This window comes from Erythrolamprus reginae, chromosome 7 (genome assembly GCF_031021105.1).
Source record: "Erythrolamprus reginae isolate rEryReg1 chromosome 7, rEryReg1.hap1, whole genome shotgun sequence".
In the NCBI taxonomy this organism is placed as follows: Eukaryota; Metazoa; Chordata; class Lepidosauria; order Squamata; family Dipsadidae; genus Erythrolamprus; species Erythrolamprus reginae.
The window spans coordinates 13,201,476-13,218,456 of NC_091956.1; the positions used below are offsets into that span (position 1 = coordinate 13,201,476).

Consider the following 16,981-nt stretch of genomic DNA (forward strand, 5'->3'; position numbering starts at 1 on the left):
AGCCGTGGAGAAATATCGGTAGCTGAGGAAGCAAGTCGTTGCCACAGTTATGCTCATTTTTGCTTGACTCTGCGAGGCAGCACAATCCAGGGGGTTTTTTTTACACGGTTTTCCCCTGACTTTTAAACATTTTAATACAGTTTGGTTTTTTCCCGATTCCTTTTTCCCCACAAATTCTCTGATAATTCCCTGATTTCCCTGTTTTCCAGGTTTGCTGGACACCCTGAAGGAGGAAGAGATAACCTGAATTTTGACTTGTGTGGGTTTGCCTGGGAAATGGTCAGATCTGTTGTTTTGCCCTCATTTATTTATTTATTTTATTTATTAATCAGATTTGTATGCCGCCCCTCTCCGCAGACTCGGGGCGGCTCACAGCAATAATAATACAATGTAAACAAATCTAATATTTAAGTTAATTTAAAACCCCAATTTAGAAACCAATCATACATACTAGCATACCATGCATAAATTTTATACGCCTAGGGGGAGGGAAAGTATCAATTCTCCCATGCCTGACGACAGAGGTGGGTTTTAAGGAGCTTACGAAAGGCTAGGAGGGTGGGGGCAACTCTGATATCTGGGGGGAGTTGGTTCCAAAGGGTCGGGGCCGCCACAGAGAAGGCTCTTCCCCTGGGTCCCGCCAGATGACATTGTTTAGTTGATGGGACCCGGAGAAAGCCAACTCTGTGGGACCTAACCGGTCGCTGAGATTCGTGCGGCAGAAGGCGGTCCCGGAGATATTCTGGTCCAGTGCCATAAAGGGCTTTATAGGTCATGACCAACACTTTGAATTGTGACCGGAAACTGATCGGCAACCAATGCAGACTGCGGAGTGTTGGTCTGACATGGGCGTATTTAGGAAAGCCCATGATAGCTCTCGCAGCTGCATTCTGCACGATCTGAAGTTTCCGAACACTTTTCAAAGGTAGCCCCATGTAGGGAGCGTTACAGTAGTCGAGCCTCGAGGTGATGAGGGCATGAGTGACTGTGAGCAGTGACTCCCGGTCCAAATACATCATCCGAGGCGGAATGATGTACTCAATAAAGTTCTGCATTCAGAAATTGGATTGCCTCAGCCGTGCTTATTTCGGTTGGGTCTGTCAGTCGGGACCTTTGCACTTTGGATATTAAATTCAAATTCCGCTAAGCCTTTTCCACAGGCGTGCTTTTATTCAGCTGCTAGGGTTACGTGGTTTCCCAAACCAACTTGAAATAAACCAAGAAATAATTGCTGCTTACTTGGATCTCACACGCAACAACCAAATTGTGAATGTAATAGAAAGCCTCCTCCACAGTTTCTCCGACGGATACCAAGCCGTGATTTCGGAGTATGAGGACCTGGAGGAGCCGAGGACAGAAAGAGATGCTGGGAGTCAGACAAATGCGACGTTTGCTGCCGGGTCCTTGGAAATGGGTTGGTCTACATACTCACTTTACTTTTGGGGCCCAGGTTCTTTTGGATCAGAACTTTCTCCTCCTCGTTCACGAGAATGCCGTGGTAATCATGGTAGGCCACCTCTCCAAGAGACAGGGCCTCTGGGGAGATGGGCAGGAGGCCACGCTTCATCGCGGATACCTGAGGATGTTACCACAAATTTTACTGACAGCGGTATAGGAATCGGTTTATCGCCTTACCTATCAATGTTGGTTCCCGAAGGAAAGACAGCTTTTGATTGGGAAGGGGGGAGACAACAATTCTCTCATCTGGAAAAGACATCTCTGAACCTAATTTCTGAGAAGGAAGCAAGTTCTCAAAAACTAAGGGGAAAGTAAAATCGAGGCACGTGGTTTGAGAGCAGCCATTTTGAAAAATCCTGAGACCGGACAGGGATAAGGATGGAGTGGAGTGGAACGGAACGTAGAATTAGATTAGAATATAGAATATAGAGCAGAGCAGAATAGGGAGGAGGAGGAGAGGAACGAAAGGAAAATGGAATGGAACACAATAGAATAAACTGGAATGGAAGAATAGAATAGAATAGAATGAGGGATAGGATAGGATAGGATAGAATGAGGAATAGGATAGGATGGGATGGAATATGGAATAGAATAGGACAGGATAGTATAGTATAGTATGGTATGGTATAGGATAGGATAGGGAATAGACTAGACTAAACTAAACGTGACTAGAGGATAGAATGGAATGGAATGAGGAACAGGAAAGAACAGGATAAGATGGAATATGGAATGGAATGGAATATAGAATGGAATGGAATAGAATAAATTTGTCTCTGCTACATGAGCTCTCAGTGTACATGCAAGCAGTATGTGATAATCACGATCATAACCATAAAATACAAATAAGATACAACATTCAGTAATAGTCATGATGCTAAATAAAGCAATCAACAATAAATCATAAGACATAAACAATAAAATGATAGTCATAAGAGACTATAGGAAAAAGGAAAAGGATAATAGTAATACTTATTATTCTATGATTTCAAGTAAGTATTAATTCAATGCGATTATTTTACTGGACATACCAGAAGTTGTGTAGCAAAACCCTCCCTTCAACCTTACGTTGGAAATGTTTGTTTTAGAGAAACAGGCTTATACGTTTTTGCCTTTCTTAATATCGGACCCGTTTTAATATTTAACCAAAGCATTAAAAAGATGATTGGAAAAAAAGAGCAAAGTTGGGAATGTGGTATTGAAAGTATATTTTGAAAATCTGTAATCTACTGAACTATAGAAAACTTGTGGCTAGTGGGCTCGGTCCAGAAACTGTTTCGCTTTGCTGTGAACATCCAAGTTCAAAACAGTAGATGGATGGAAGACATGGTTCGTTTTCATGCAGTTGATCTGGACTTTTGACAACTCGGCTTCTCCAAAACCAGGCGTGGAGAACTATGGCAATTGAACAACCTGTGGACTTCCAAATCCCAGAATCCCTGAGCCAGCACAGCTGGCTCAGGGATTCTGGGAATTGAAGTCCTCAGGTCACAGAATTGTCATAGCTGCCCATCCCTGTCCTATGCGGACAACCTGCCTCCTTGTTATGACCACTAGTCCCCAATGTGCAACCACAACTGAGCCCAAAATGTATGTTGGTAAGTGAGAAATTTGTTAAGTGAATTTTGCCCCGTGTTGCCTCAGTTGTTAAGTAAATTGCTGAAGTTGTTAGTTAGTAACCCGATCATTAAACAGGCCTGGCTTCCCCACTGACTTGGCTTGTCCGAAGATCACCAAACCCCCCCACCCCCCACCCCCCCGCGATTCCCCGGAGACTCTGGGACGGACATAAATGAGAGCCAGCGGTCATCAAGCACCCGAATGAAAATCAGGGGACCATGGGGAATGTCACAATGGTCATAAAATGTGAGAAATGGCTGTGAGTGACTTTTCTTAAAACGCCGAACAGTCACTGAGAGAATTGCCGTTAAGTCGAGGACTGCCTGCCCCACGTCGCTTGTGTTGAACGCTCTTTACTCTTTCCGAGCCGGAAGATGGGGAACTCTCTTACCGCCGCTCCTGCGGGAGTGTGAATGTGAACGATGCACTTGACATCCGGGCGGGCAGCGTAGATGGCCGAGTGCAGTGTGAAGCCGGCCGGGTTGATGCCCAGGTTGGTGCTTCCACGATCAATGACGTCCCCTTGGAAGTTCACTTTCACCTGGTGACAGGAGAGAAACATAGAAGATTGAGGGCAGAAAAAAACCTCATGGTCCATCTAGTCTGCCCTTATACTATTTCCTGTATTTTATCTTAAGATGGATCTGTTTATCCCAGGCATGTTTACATTCAGTGACTGTGGATTTACCAACCCACATCTGCTCTTTCAGTCAAATAATATTTTCTCACGTTGCTGCTGATCTTTCCCCCAACTAACCTCAGATTGTGCCCCCCTGTTCTTTCTTACTTACTTACTTACTTATTTATTTATTGGATTTGTATGCCGCCCCTCTCCGGAGACTCGGGGCGGCTAACAGCAATAATAAGACAGCGTACAATAATAATCCAATACTAAAAACGATTAAAAACCCATTAATATAAAAACCAAACATACATACATACATACATACCATGCATAAAATTGTAAAGGCCTAGGGGGAAAGAGTATCTCAATTCTTGGGTTCACTTTCCTATTAAAAACACTTCCTTCCTGAACCTTATTTAACCCTTTAACATATCAACATATATCAACCCTTTAACGTATCAACAAGAGGGTGTTAACGGCCAAAATTATTCTAATTCTCTTCCTGCAGGAGGGGAGGGGTTTTATTGTTATTAATATTGATTAACTAGCTTAGTGGGGTTTTATTGCTTAATATTTGGCTTTAATTTTTTGTATTGTTTTATTGTTGTAAGCCACCCTGAGTCCTAGGGGATTGGGTGGCATATTAGTCAAATAAACAAATGAAAATAAATACATAAATAAATAAATATTGTAGTCCAACTTTCTTCCCAAGCAGGAGATGGCGAACCTATGCCACGCGTGTCGCAGGTAGTAGTAAGACATTCAAGATTTTTTAAATAAAAAAATTAACTTACCAAGCTGGATGCAGCAACTTCACTATAGAGAAGTCCGAAAGGCACAATCAGAAAATGTTCTTGCTCCATATTTATTCTGACCTGCAAACAGGAGGAAGGAAGGAGATGTAAAGCTCTGAGAGCCAAAATCTGAAATGCAGAAAACCGAGATAGATTGGGGGGGAGGGGGGGATCAATCGATCTGAAAAAGAGTTCTGCTGATTTGCAAAATCAGTCCCCAGTTGCACTAGATTTCCCTCTTTTGTTTCCTCAAAAGGATTTTCCCTAACCACATCAGTAGTTGCCAATAGGCAAAAACAGCAAACCTAATACCTAACCTTAAACACAAAGGCTAATGGAATAGGTCTGATCCTCAGAAGGGAGGGAGGGAGGAAGGGAGGGAGGAAGAAGAGAGACGGGAGGGAGGAAGAAAGAAGAAAGGGGAAGGAGGAAGGGAGGAAATGAAAAGGAATGAAACAAAAAGGGAGGAAGGAAGGAGACAGAAGGGAGGGAGGAGAGAAAAGAAAGGGGAGGAAATGAAAAGCAATGAAACAAGAAGGGAGGGACAGAGGATGGAGGAAGGAAGGATGGAAGGAAGGAGACAGAAGGGAGGAAGGATGGAAGGAAGGAGAGATAGAAGGGAGGGAGGAGTGAAAAGAAAGGGGAGAAAGAAAGGGAGGAAATGAAAAGGAATGAAACAAAAAGGGAGGAAGGAAAGTGAGAGACGGGAGGGAGGGAGGGAGGAAAGAGACAGAAGGGAGGGAGGAAGGAGAGAATTGAAAGGGGAGGGAGGAAATGAAAAGGAATGAAACAAAAAGGGAGGGAGGAAAGTGAGAGACGGGAGGGAGGGAGGAAAGAGACAGAAGGGAGGGAGGAAGGAGAGAATTGAAAGGGGAGGGAGGAAATTAAAAGGAATGAAACAAGAAGGGAGGAAGGGACAGAGGTGGGGGGAAAGGAAGGAGACAGAAGAAAAGAGGGGGGAGAAAGGAGAGAAAAGGGGAGGGCCAGGGGGAGGGAGGAAAGGAAAAGAAAAGGAATGAAACAAAGCAGGAGGGAGGAATGCTATTCTGCTGTGCTGACTAGACTCCTCACCCTGGCAGGCACCTGAAAACTGGACCTCCTAATTGACACCAGGAGGCGGCAAATTCCAAGGAAAGAAAATGCCCACCCATCCCCGAAACAGTAGGGCAGGTTCTCCCACTTCATGCTCCCGGCATGGAAACAAGGCAAAAGACAAAATTGTCTGCCTTAAAAAAGAACAGACAGAAGCAGAAGTCTCCTATCTCTGGGCAATCGTTCTACATGAGAATCTGTCCCACTGGGGCTGAGGCTGCATGGGCATTTCCATGTAGAACACAATGACCAGAGATAGGGGACGTCGACTTCTGTTTAAGGCTAAAGACAATTTTGTACAATTTAGTTTATCCGGGTTATAATAACATTATTGCTTTGTGGCTTGGCCTGGCTTGAATGTGATTGGAATTCCTTTCCCCGCCATTTTATTTCTCCTGGGGAGCTGCACACTCACAGTGATGTGATTGTAAATAAGCTGCGACCAGCCAAAGAGATCAGCCAGTCTGTAGAAAGCAGCCAGTTTGCACCGTAGTAATTTCTCCCCTTTCTCGTAAGCGATAGAATCTGATCCTCGCAGATCATTCACCGGGGTCACCATACCGAGACCTGAAAGAAAAGATAACGGGGGAAAACATAGTTTAATAGGAACGCCCCTCCGATTTAGTCATTAAAATCATTGCTAGTGGGTAAAATGCAAAACTGCAGGCGATTCTCGACTTACAACAGTCTGTTTAGTGACCATTCAAAGTTATAACGGCACTGCAAAAGTAAAGTAATTTAGGACTGTTTTTCAGTTGCAAATTTTAATTTAATTTATTAGATTTGTATGTCACCTCTCTCTGGAAACTCGGAGCGACATCCCCATGAACAGGGGATCAAAATTCAGAGGTTTGGCTATCGGTTCGTATTTTACGACGGTCACTGTATCCCAAGGTCATGTTAAGTCAATAGGGAAGCCATATTCAGTTAACGACCGGGTTACTAATATCTATCAATGGCAGTGATTCATGTAAGAGCTGTGGCAAAAAGTCAAAAAATGGGGCCAAACTCACTTAAAAACAACAGAAACGTTGGGCTCCATTGTGGTCATTAGTCAAGGACTACCTGTACAGCCCAGGTGTCATCAGCCCTTCCCCCTCTCTCAGACTCACTCATGTTTAAGGCAGTCATGCCTCCTTGAGGAGCTGGTGGGTAGACGTTGGGAACGTTGGTCGTCATGAAGTCAGCAATCTGTTGTAGAGCCAGCAGGCCTGTAGGATTCTTCCCTTTCTTGAACTGTTCCTGGATCATGGATTCCAACTCTTCACAGAATGCCTAATAACAGAACAAGGGTGCACGTAAAAAGGCCACTTGAAGGAGCTGTGGACTTGACTTGGTGTCCAACTCCTTCCGTAAAAGCAGGTTCCTTTGATGGGGTGAAGGAATGAAGTGGAAATTTTCAGGATCTGGCCTGAAAATTTCAGCTCCCCTCAGCAAGCAACTTTGAAGGAAATTCTCTTGAGAGAATTTCAGCTCCCCTCAGAAGGCAACCCTGAGGAAAATTCTCTGAGGGAATTTCAGATCCCCTCAGAAGGCAATTCTGAGGGAAATTATCTGACTAAATTTCAGCTCCCCTCAGAAGGCAACCCTGAGGAAAATTGCCTTGCGGGAATTTCAACTCCCCTCAGAATTGCTTTCTGAGGGAAATTCTCTGACTAAATTTCATCTCCCCTCAGAAAGCAACTCTGAGGGAAATTCTCTGAGGGAATTTCATCTCCCCTCAGCAAGCAACTCTTCCAGCCTCCAGATATAGGAGGGGGGTCTTCTCAGTAAGCAGCAGTAGCTTGCAAGCCTTCCCTACTGGCTTCCCCAATGATTTTATGGGGAAGCCTGCAAAGAAGATTGCAATTGGCAAGTACATAATTACAGGGTATTTGACAACCCAATGGTAAGTGCGAACAAGTTGCTGAACTTCCAGATCATGTGATCTTGGTGTATGAGTGTGCGCTCACACAACCTTTGCCCGATGGCCAGAAGTTATTTATCGGCCATAAAGCATCTTCCCTAAGACTGTTGTAATTCTGTTCCATCATTAAATCAAGGAGTATCGGTAGATTTTTCAAGGAGGGAGTCACAACATATTGCGTAGCTTTGATAACATTGTTTATAACAAAATTATGTAGGTAAAAAATCGGTCTGCAGCACCCCTTAATTCTCTGAAGTCCGTGTACTGCAGTATTAGAGTGTAATATTCTGGTATTTTATCACTGCTTTGGTTCAGTAACAAAAGCAAGAAGAAAAATACCTAATGCTTGCTGAATGGATTCAAGAGCTATTTAGGGCTTTTTCACCCACACAGAACCATTTCCCCAAATGAAACTACATTAGAAATCTAAACTACAAAACAAACAGAGACAAACAGTACTTTTCAAGGAAAAAAACATATGCGCACTTTAAGACACTTTTCTGGCTTCGGTCACGTATTATATCTATCTCATTTGAAATTTTCTTTAAAGCACAGAGCATTGTAATTAAATTTTCTCTCTTTTTTTCTTCTGCAACCCAACAACACATAGACTTCAGAGGATAATCAGAACTGCAGAAAAAACAATTACTGTCAACTTGCTTTCCATTGAGAGGACCTGTATACTGCACAAGTCAAAAAGAGGACTGTGAAAATATTTACTAACCCCTCGCATCCTGGACATAAACTCTTTCAACTCCTACCCTCAAAATGACACCAAACGCCATCACTCTGCTAAACAAATAATTCCCTCAACACTGTCAAACTATTTACTAAGGATGCATTACTATTAATCTTCTCCTCGTACCTATAACCCATCTCCTCCCAGTTATGACTGTATGACTGTAACTTTGTTGCTTGTATCCTTACGATTCATATTAACTGGTTCCTAGTATGATTTGATTGCTTATTTGTACCTGGACTATCATTAGGTATTGTACCTTATGTTTCTTGATGAATGTATCTTGTCTTTTTTAATGTACAGTGAGAGCTCGGAGAGGGGCAGCATATAAATCCAATTAATAAATATAAATCCAATTAATAAATATAAATCCAATTAATAAATATGCACCAAGACAAATTCCTTGTGTGTCCAATCACAGTTGGCCAATAAAGAATTCTATTCTGTTCTGTTTTATTCTATTCTATTTCTATTCTATTCTAATTTTATTCTAATCCTATTCAATTCTATTGTAGCTTGCTATGCATTCTTGGGATCTAACCTGTTATATATATGCTTCTTCGTTATTTCATGCATTGGGGGGGGGGAATTTATTATATATTCTTACTGGACTTTGGAGGATCATAGATACTCTCTTCTTCTGTTCCATCATGTTGAAATCCTGGCGAAGGTCAGGGGCCATATTCCTCTCTCGCAGGTAGTCAGGGTTATTTTCATCAACTCTGTCAAAATATCTCTCTTTATGTGGAGCTGTTGGAGGTGGTGAAGTTACCACCTCCGCTCTCGTTTCACCATTCATAGTACAGTTTCAACAGTGCTGCAAAAGTGAACAGAAAATACATTTAAAAAGAAAAAGAAGATACCAAGTGGTTCCTGTTAAAACAACAACACGACCCCAACGGAGGCCAGAATTTATGTTGCTAAGTGAGAAATTTGTTAGGTGAATTTTGCCCCATTTTACAACTTTTCTTGTACTAGTTGTTAAGTAAATAGCAGTAGCACTTAGACTTACATAACCCTTTGCAACCCTCTCTAAAACAGTTTACAGAGTCAACCTCTTGCCCCCAACAATCTGGGTCCTCATTTTACCCTCACAGGAAGGATGGAAGGCTGAGTCAGGTGAGATTTGAACTGCCAAATTGCAGGCAGCTGGCAGGCAGCAGAAGTAGCCTGCAGTACTGCACTCTAACCACTGCGCCACCACGGCTCATCACTGCAGTTATTAGTCACATAGTTGTTAAGTGAATCTGGCTTCCTCATTTGCTTATCAGAAAGTCGCAAAAAGGGGATTCACATGACCCCAAGACACAGCAACGGTCATAAACAGGAACCAGTTGTCAAGCATCCAAATGTAAATCAGATGACCATGGGGATGTTGCAACAGTCCTGAGTGTGAAAATTGCCATAAGTTACTTTTTCACACTTACAACCAGAAGTAAATGTCAGCGTTCCAAATAACATCCGAGAAATACTGTAAATCAGAACCCAAACTATGGCCTTCTTCCAAGTTCCAATTTATTGACAGAGCCATGTTAGTTATGAATTATAGTCATCCCGATACTAACTTGCCCTATAGGTTCATCCCTCATCCCCACATACACAAGTTCATCACATGGACCACTCTGTTTGCTCAATGTCCATGATCCTCCTTTGTACTTCCGGCTGGTCCTGAACAAAAGATGACCTTGAATCTATGGAAATAATTTGTTGTGGCTAGTATCTTTCCCTCTCATGTAACCACCCCTCCCCAATCTCCACAGTAATACTCTACTTGTGGCAGGCCAAAGTCTCTAACTCAAAACGATGGCTTGGGCCTGAGACTAAGAATTTACAACTGTTCTAAGCCAATGACTGCCTGTATTTAAAAATGGAGTTAAAGGAATCTGCAGAATTCTCATGACCAGTTAATTTTCATAAATCACATTCAAGAATACATAAACACACACAAAACTACATTAGAAACAAGAGAGATGACCTTGCTCTCTCTTTACTAAGTTGTTTTTACTTATACTGTATATTTCTAAATTTTTCGCAAATTTTCATATCGTTAGCATATGTACCATTTCATTATAATTCCATTCCATTATAGTAATATATTGTTAGTTATTAATAATAAATTGCATTAGTGTTAAAGAATAGATTATTAGTACCTGTATTTAAAAACTGAGTTAAAGGAATCTCGTGATTACCAGTTAAATTTCATAAATCACATTTTGTAATTTTTCCACTGAAAGTTACAACAGCATTGTAAAAAAGTGACTTGTGACCATTCTTCCATATTATGGCCGTTGTGGCATCTCCATGGTTACATGTTTGGAAATTCAGACTGCTCGGTAACGGACTCACATCGATGACGGTTGAAGTCTCCCGGGGTCACGTGATCCCCTTTCCGAGAATCAAAGTCACTGGAGAAGCCAGATTCGCTTAACAACTGTATTACTATCTTAAATACCGCAGTGATTCACTTAACAACTGTGGCAAGAAAGGTCATAAAATGGGGCAAAATTCACCTAGCAAATGTCTCACTTAGCAACAGGAATGTTGGGCTCAATTGTGGTTATTTCGCTGAGGACTACTCGATATAAATCTCCTGCACAAATAATCCACCAAAACGCTCATGACTTTTATGGATTTCCGGATCGCTCGAGCACTGTGTTTTTTCTATCATCTCTGCCAGGAGGCCAACGCCCAGCCTGTTAATGGGGGTGGGGGACACAGGACTGTCTATTTTCTGCAGGAAATCCTGGACCAGGACTCCACCAGGGGCTTCCTGCCAACCCTGGGGGCTCTCTGTTTAAAAGCAGAGGGAAGCTGCATCTGGCCAGGTCCCAGGAAAATGCAGCGTGGACCAGTCAAGCCCCCCTCCCTCTCTTTTTCCCCTCTGAATCATTAGCTATGCAGAAAGGGCTTTCTGGTTTTTTTTCCCCCCTTGGAGAATTAGTTTTGCTTCTCATCCAAAAGGCTTCTTCAGCTCTGACTGGATGCTGAGGAATGAAAGGGTTTATAATCCCTGCAGACAGCTGGTCATTTGCATCCTTTGAGAGGGTCACTGAGGCCACTTGGAGGTTTATCTGTGTCCTCAGGGTCACCTGAGTAGTGCAAATGGGTGGAAATGCTGAAAGGATCTGTGTTGTAGACTGGAGATAGTTGATGTTGTATCCTTCCCTGTCTCTTAAGAAGAGGGCTGTTCAGTTCTGACATAGAGGGCTTCTTTGACCCCTCTTTAAACCAGCTCTCAAAAAGGCCATCTATGTCCAAACTGAACAGCCTTCTTCCTAACAGAGAGGGAGGAATACACCATTTATTTTATTTTTATTTATTTATTTATTTATTTATTTATTCATTCATTTGTCCAATACACAAATACATAGGAAGAAAAATAGACATGTATTAATATATATAAGGGTAAAGTGAACTTAGAGGAGAGGATATATGAAAGGAAGAAAATATATATGATAAATGAGAGAAAGGAAAGACAATTGGACAGGGGACTAAAGGCACACCAGTGCACTTATGTACGCCCCTTACTGGCCTCTTAGGAACCTGGAGAGGTCAATCGTGGAGAGTCTAAGGAGGAAATGTTGGGGGTTAGGGGTTGACACAATTGAGTCCGGCAATGAGTTCCACGCTTCAATAACTCGATTGTTGAAATCATATTTTTTACAGTCAAGTTTGGAGCGGTTCGTATTAAGTTTGAATCTGTTGCGTGCTCTTGTGTTGTTGCGGTTGAAGCTGAAGTAGTCATTGACCGGTAGGACGTTGCAGCATATGATCTTGTGGGCAATACTCAAATCGTGTTTTAGGCACCGTAGTTCTAGGCTTTCTAGGCCCAGGATTGTTAGTCTATTTTCGTAGGGTATTCTGTTTCGAGTGGAGGAGTGAAGGGCTCTTCTGGTGAAATATCTTTGGACATTTTCAAGGGTGTTGATGTCTGAGATGTGGTATGGGTTCCAGACCATTTCTATCTCTGGTCTACAACACACATCCTTTCAGCAATTCCAATAAGATTCCCCACCCATTTGCACCTCTCAGGTGACCCCGAGTAAACAGACAAACCTCCAAGTGGCCTCAGTGATTCTCTCAAAGGATGCAAATGACCAGCTGTCTGCAGGGATTATAAATCCTTCCATTCCCCAGTGAAGAAGCTTCTAGGACCATGATGATGAACCTATGTGGCACACGTGCCACAGGTGGCACATGGAGCCATATCTAAGGGCACACGAGGCATTGCCCTATATCAGCTGCAGTGCGCATGTGTGTGCTGGCCAGCTGATTTTCAGCCTTCTGGAGGGCAGATGAGGCCGTTTTCACCCTTGTGAGGCTTCAGGAAAGCCTCTGGAGTCTGTGGATGGCAAAAAACTGAACCAACAGACCGCCCGGAAGTTCAGGAATGGGCCATTTTTTGTTCTCCCCAGGCTTTAGGAAAGGGGGGAGGGGGGCAGCAGGGAGTTGTGTGCGCATGCGCAGGGTGAGGGTATTGCATTATGAATGTAGGTACCTGCATGCACACTATCTCACATTCGCCTGCCCTTTTGGCACCTGAGTATAAAAAGGTTTGCCACCAATGTTCTAGGATGAGAAGAGAAACATCTTCAAAAGAAAAAACCCCAGAAAGTCCAGTGGCCTCTTGAAAAAAAAAAGCACCATTAGGACAACTATAACCTGGGTGACTGAGTATCTCCATATTCAACTATGCAGAAACTTCCTTGGGGTCATCCTCAGCCAAGGAGCGGCCTAGAGGAGCGTAAATGAAGATCAACAGAGATGGAAAAAGCCAGTAAAAATGACCAAGAAACAGCAGCGAAAGGAAGACAGACGGACAGCATTTTGCTCCAGGAGTTCAAAGTTAAGAGCAGAGCAGTTTTGGCTCCTTGCCAGGGTCCTCTGCCCCTCCGCAGACATTTAGATTTCCTTTGAAACCTGCTGCCCCACCAAAGCTGAGGCTTAAGAATGACCTCTTTTCAAGCCCAATTTAAAGGAAAAGGCAGGAAAGAACAGCCTGGAACAATTCTGCAGCACGTGGCCAACGCACCCAAGTGTTTAGATAAATTGTTCTGCACGGAGCACATTCATATTCTTTCCGTCTCTGAAACGTTGTCAAAAAAACCCCACCCTGAATGGAGGCCAAGAGAAGTCGTAAATTCAAGGGCTCGACAAAGGGAGAGAGAACTCAGCTGAGCAAAATGCAGATACTTTACATGGATCTGTGCAAGACCTATCCTCCCTGCAACTCTTTTAAAAGGAGCAGGAAAAAAAGGAAACGTTTCATAAACGTTACAGCTTTTACCCTTGGAGGTATGAAAGGGGTGGCGGTGCCTTAGTTGCTGCTGAATGGACTTTAAATAGAGAGAAGAATTCTAAGAAGATGGAGGAAAACTTCTTCATTCGGTTAAAGCTATTTGAAAAACTATACTTGACGGTCTGGAAGGGGGAACAAAAATGTCCCTTATTTGTAAGATACTTTTCCTTAATTAATTTAATTTAATTTAATTGACTTCTATGCTGCCCAATCCCAATTAAGCAGTGTGTAATTTTTTCCTCTGTAAATCAAGGGGAAGGTTGGGACTACGCCTGTTCCACCTGGCCTTGCATGTTTATATCATTAACAGCTGTTATCTGGCAAACCTCTTATTTAAAAACTTATTTTCCCCCACGCAAAGTCATTTTGGTATTCCAAAATGTCAAAACGGTAAAAGAGCCGCCCCGAGTCTTCGGAGAGGGGCAGCATACAAATCCAAATAATAAATAAATAATAAATAAATAAAAGACTCTACCTCTATGCTCCTAGAAAGAAAACGAAACCTGGCTAGTAAAATCTGGGTGGACCCAATATATACCCAGAGACCAGGAACTCCCGAAATGCTTCATTCATCTCAGCAAAAGACAGACTAAAACCGTTGGGTTTGCACAACCTCAGCCATAAAAGGCCGTTTCCAACCTTTGACTCTAAATGAGGAAAACAAATAAGGATTTTTCTCAAACATAAAGGGCTGGGGTGTGACTTTTAAGACGAGCTCAGCTGCCCAGGACTATGTGGATACATTTGTCATGCTGGGTTTTTTTTGTGTCAACCAGTACATATATTCTCCTTGCATCCTTTCAACCTCCTTTTAGCCTACAAGAGGTTTCCTGTGGGTCTCTCCTCCAAGTGACCAGAAAAGAACCTTGCTAAACCCAACACAAGATGCTGGCAGACTTGTGTTGTTACATCTGTCGCATGAGCAACTGCAGAGAAGCAGGGAGAGAGAGAGAGGACCATGATTGGGGGGGGGGAGGTAGTGTACAGGTTGTGGAGGCAAAGGGAGCTGAAACCTTCCTTAAATCTTGGGGGGGGGGGGGGGAACGGGATAGCATTTGGAAGCCAGCCAAAGAGGGACCTCCCAGGCTCACTGGGCAGAAGAGGGAGAGAAAGTAAAGCACAACAGGATTGCCCAGTTCCGGTTATGCCAACTCCTCTGCTCGAGAAAGGAGGGCTTCAGTTTGCCAGGGCTTTGTTTCTCAGCTGGTAGGCCCTGCCTGAAGGATTGGTAACAAAAGCTTCATATTTCACCACAGATCCTGACAATTTTGAAAAAAGAAAAAAGAATTACTCTTGAAATGCGATCGATTATTGCTTTTAAATGCTGCAGTTGCAATCAACCGTATTTTATTATCCCAGCCTCGATTTAAATTAATCGGTCATAGGTAAGGCTACCTTAGAGTAGAGATATACAATATTACCTATGCTTGCATAAACAGACATAAGGGGTATAAATTTAATGGCATAAAGCAGGGAGGGATGAATTTTTACCTAGACACCATTAACATAAACACATTAAATTATAACATTTACAGTATGCACACATATGTCTCAACACATCATATAGGCCTATTAAGGTGTCTCCAGATACTTATTTTAAAATGTTCTTTCCTCATTCATACATCCAACTTTCCTATGGTATCCCTTTTTCAATCGGATAAAGAAATCCATTTTTTCCCTTTAAATGAATAGAATCCACACAACTAGTAACTCTAAGGAAGGAGTACCGGTAATTCAAAATGCCTTCTACTGGCGATGATCATATAGAATTTGCTAGAAAGAAAACACAGGCTGTCACCTCTCACTTGGAAGGTTTGTATTCCTGTCTGAAAACACCATAATCCCTCTAGCCAGCAGTGTTTTGTTTTGTTAAAGGAGGAGCAATGGAGCAGCACAAGGCACATTGTGGCTGCAAAGAGACAATGAAGTCTGCTCAGACCCAACACGGAGACACTGCAACAGAAGCTAAGCCCAGAAGTCACATCCTATAAATTAAAGCAAGGTTCGACAAACCCAGGCGCCTGGTCGCCAGTGGCGCCTAGAAAATGTTGTCTGGCGCCTAGAAAATGTTGCCTGCTGTACTGTATGTCAGCGTTTCCCAACCGGTGTGCCGCCTGGGCAGGGCGCTGCGGTGCCTCTGACCTCTCCGCTCCTGCCTGATGCCGCGGTTTCTGGCGCTCTCCTGCTGGGTCCCAAAGAAGGCAGGCAGGAAGGAGAGCTCCATTCTTCGCGCCTTTTTCCCGCCTTCCTTCTTTGGAGCCCAGCAGGAGAGCGCCAGAAACCGCGGCATCGAGCAGGAACCGGGAGGTCGGAGGCACCGGCACGGCAGCGCCCGCCCAGCTGAAGGTTCCCTGTCGTCATCGGCAAGTGTCCTTTGGGGCCCGGCGGGAGGGCACTGGCGGTGGGAGCGGGGGGGGGGCGCGGCTGCAGCGGCACAGGCAGTCGCGGGGAGATGGCGGGGGGAGCGGGGGGCGGCTAAAGCGGCCCCGGGCACCGTTCCCTGTACGCTTTTCCAGGGGCGCGCAGGGAGCCGCGGCCACCCGCCCGCCTACCGGATTTCCCTCCGCGCGGCTGGGGAGGTGGATTCGCCGCCCCCGCCAGCCCGATCTCCCTCCAGTGGCTGGTGACGTAGTTCTACCGCCCTCGCCAGCCTGATCTCCCTCCGTGGGGGGGTGGGGGGCGACGAACCGACGACCGGGGGCTGTCCGTCCGTGTTGGGTGGTGCAGGGCAGGCACAGGCAGCCCCAGGGGAGAACAAGGGAGGGAGAGAAAGGAAAGAGAGAGTAAGGGAGGGAGAGAAAATTGAATGAAGGAGGGAGAGAAAGAAAGAGTAAGAAGCAGAAAGGATAGAGAAAAAGGAAGAGAAAGGGAGGGGGAGAAAGGAAAGAGGGAGGAAGGGGGGGAGAGAAAATTGAATGCAGGAGGGAGAGAAAGAAAGAGTAAGAAGTAGAAAGGATAGAGATAAAGGAAGAGAAAGAGGGGGAGAAAGGAAAGAGGGAGGGAGGCGGGAGAGAAAATTGAATGAAGGAGGGAGAGAAAGAAAGAGTAAGAAATAGAAAGGATAGAGAAAAAGGAAGAGAAAGGGAGGGAGAGAAAGGAAAGAGGGAGGAAGGGGGGGAGAGAAAATTGAATGAAGGAGGGAGAGAAAGAAAGAGTAAGAAGTAGAAAGGATAGAGAAAAAGGAAGAGAAAGGGAGGGAGAGAAAGGAAAGAGAGAGAAAGGGAGAGAAAGGGAGGGAGAGAAAATTGAATGAAGGAGGGAGAGAAAGAAAGAGTAAGAAGTAGAAAGGATAGAGAAAAAGGAAGAGAAAGGGAGGGGGAGAAAGGAAAGAGGGAGGAAGGGGGAGAGAAAGAAGATATGAAGGAGGGAGAAAAAGAAAGAGGGAGAGAAAGGAAAGAGGGAGAGAAAGGAATGAGAGAGAAAGGGAGGGAGAGAAAGGGAATGAAAGAGG

At 44.0% G+C, this 16,981-nt stretch overlaps 1 protein-coding gene across 5 annotated transcripts in view; it reads right to left on the minus strand.

Annotated features, from left to right (window-relative positions):
- ADD1 (adducin 1) overlaps window positions 1-16,981 on the minus strand; it is a 54,045-nt gene that overhangs the window by 30,500 nt on the left and 6,564 nt on the right. For all 5 annotated transcript variants that reach the window (XM_070757005.1, XM_070757007.1, XM_070757004.1 and 2 more), the window contains exons 2-8: window positions 8,839-9,048; window positions 6,699-6,861; window positions 6,002-6,153; window positions 4,495-4,575; window positions 3,467-3,616; window positions 1,433-1,576; window positions 1,240-1,338 (exon numbers count right to left, since the gene is read on the minus strand). In XM_070757005.1, coding sequence (XP_070613106.1) covers window positions 1,240-1,338; window positions 1,433-1,576; window positions 3,467-3,616; window positions 4,495-4,575; window positions 6,002-6,153; window positions 6,699-6,861; window positions 8,839-9,030 — 981 coding nt within the window. In that variant the 5' untranslated portion in view covers window positions 9,031-9,048. The remainder of the gene's footprint in view (window positions 1-1,239; window positions 1,339-1,432; window positions 1,577-3,466; window positions 3,617-4,494; window positions 4,576-6,001; window positions 6,154-6,698; window positions 6,862-8,838; window positions 9,049-16,981) is intronic.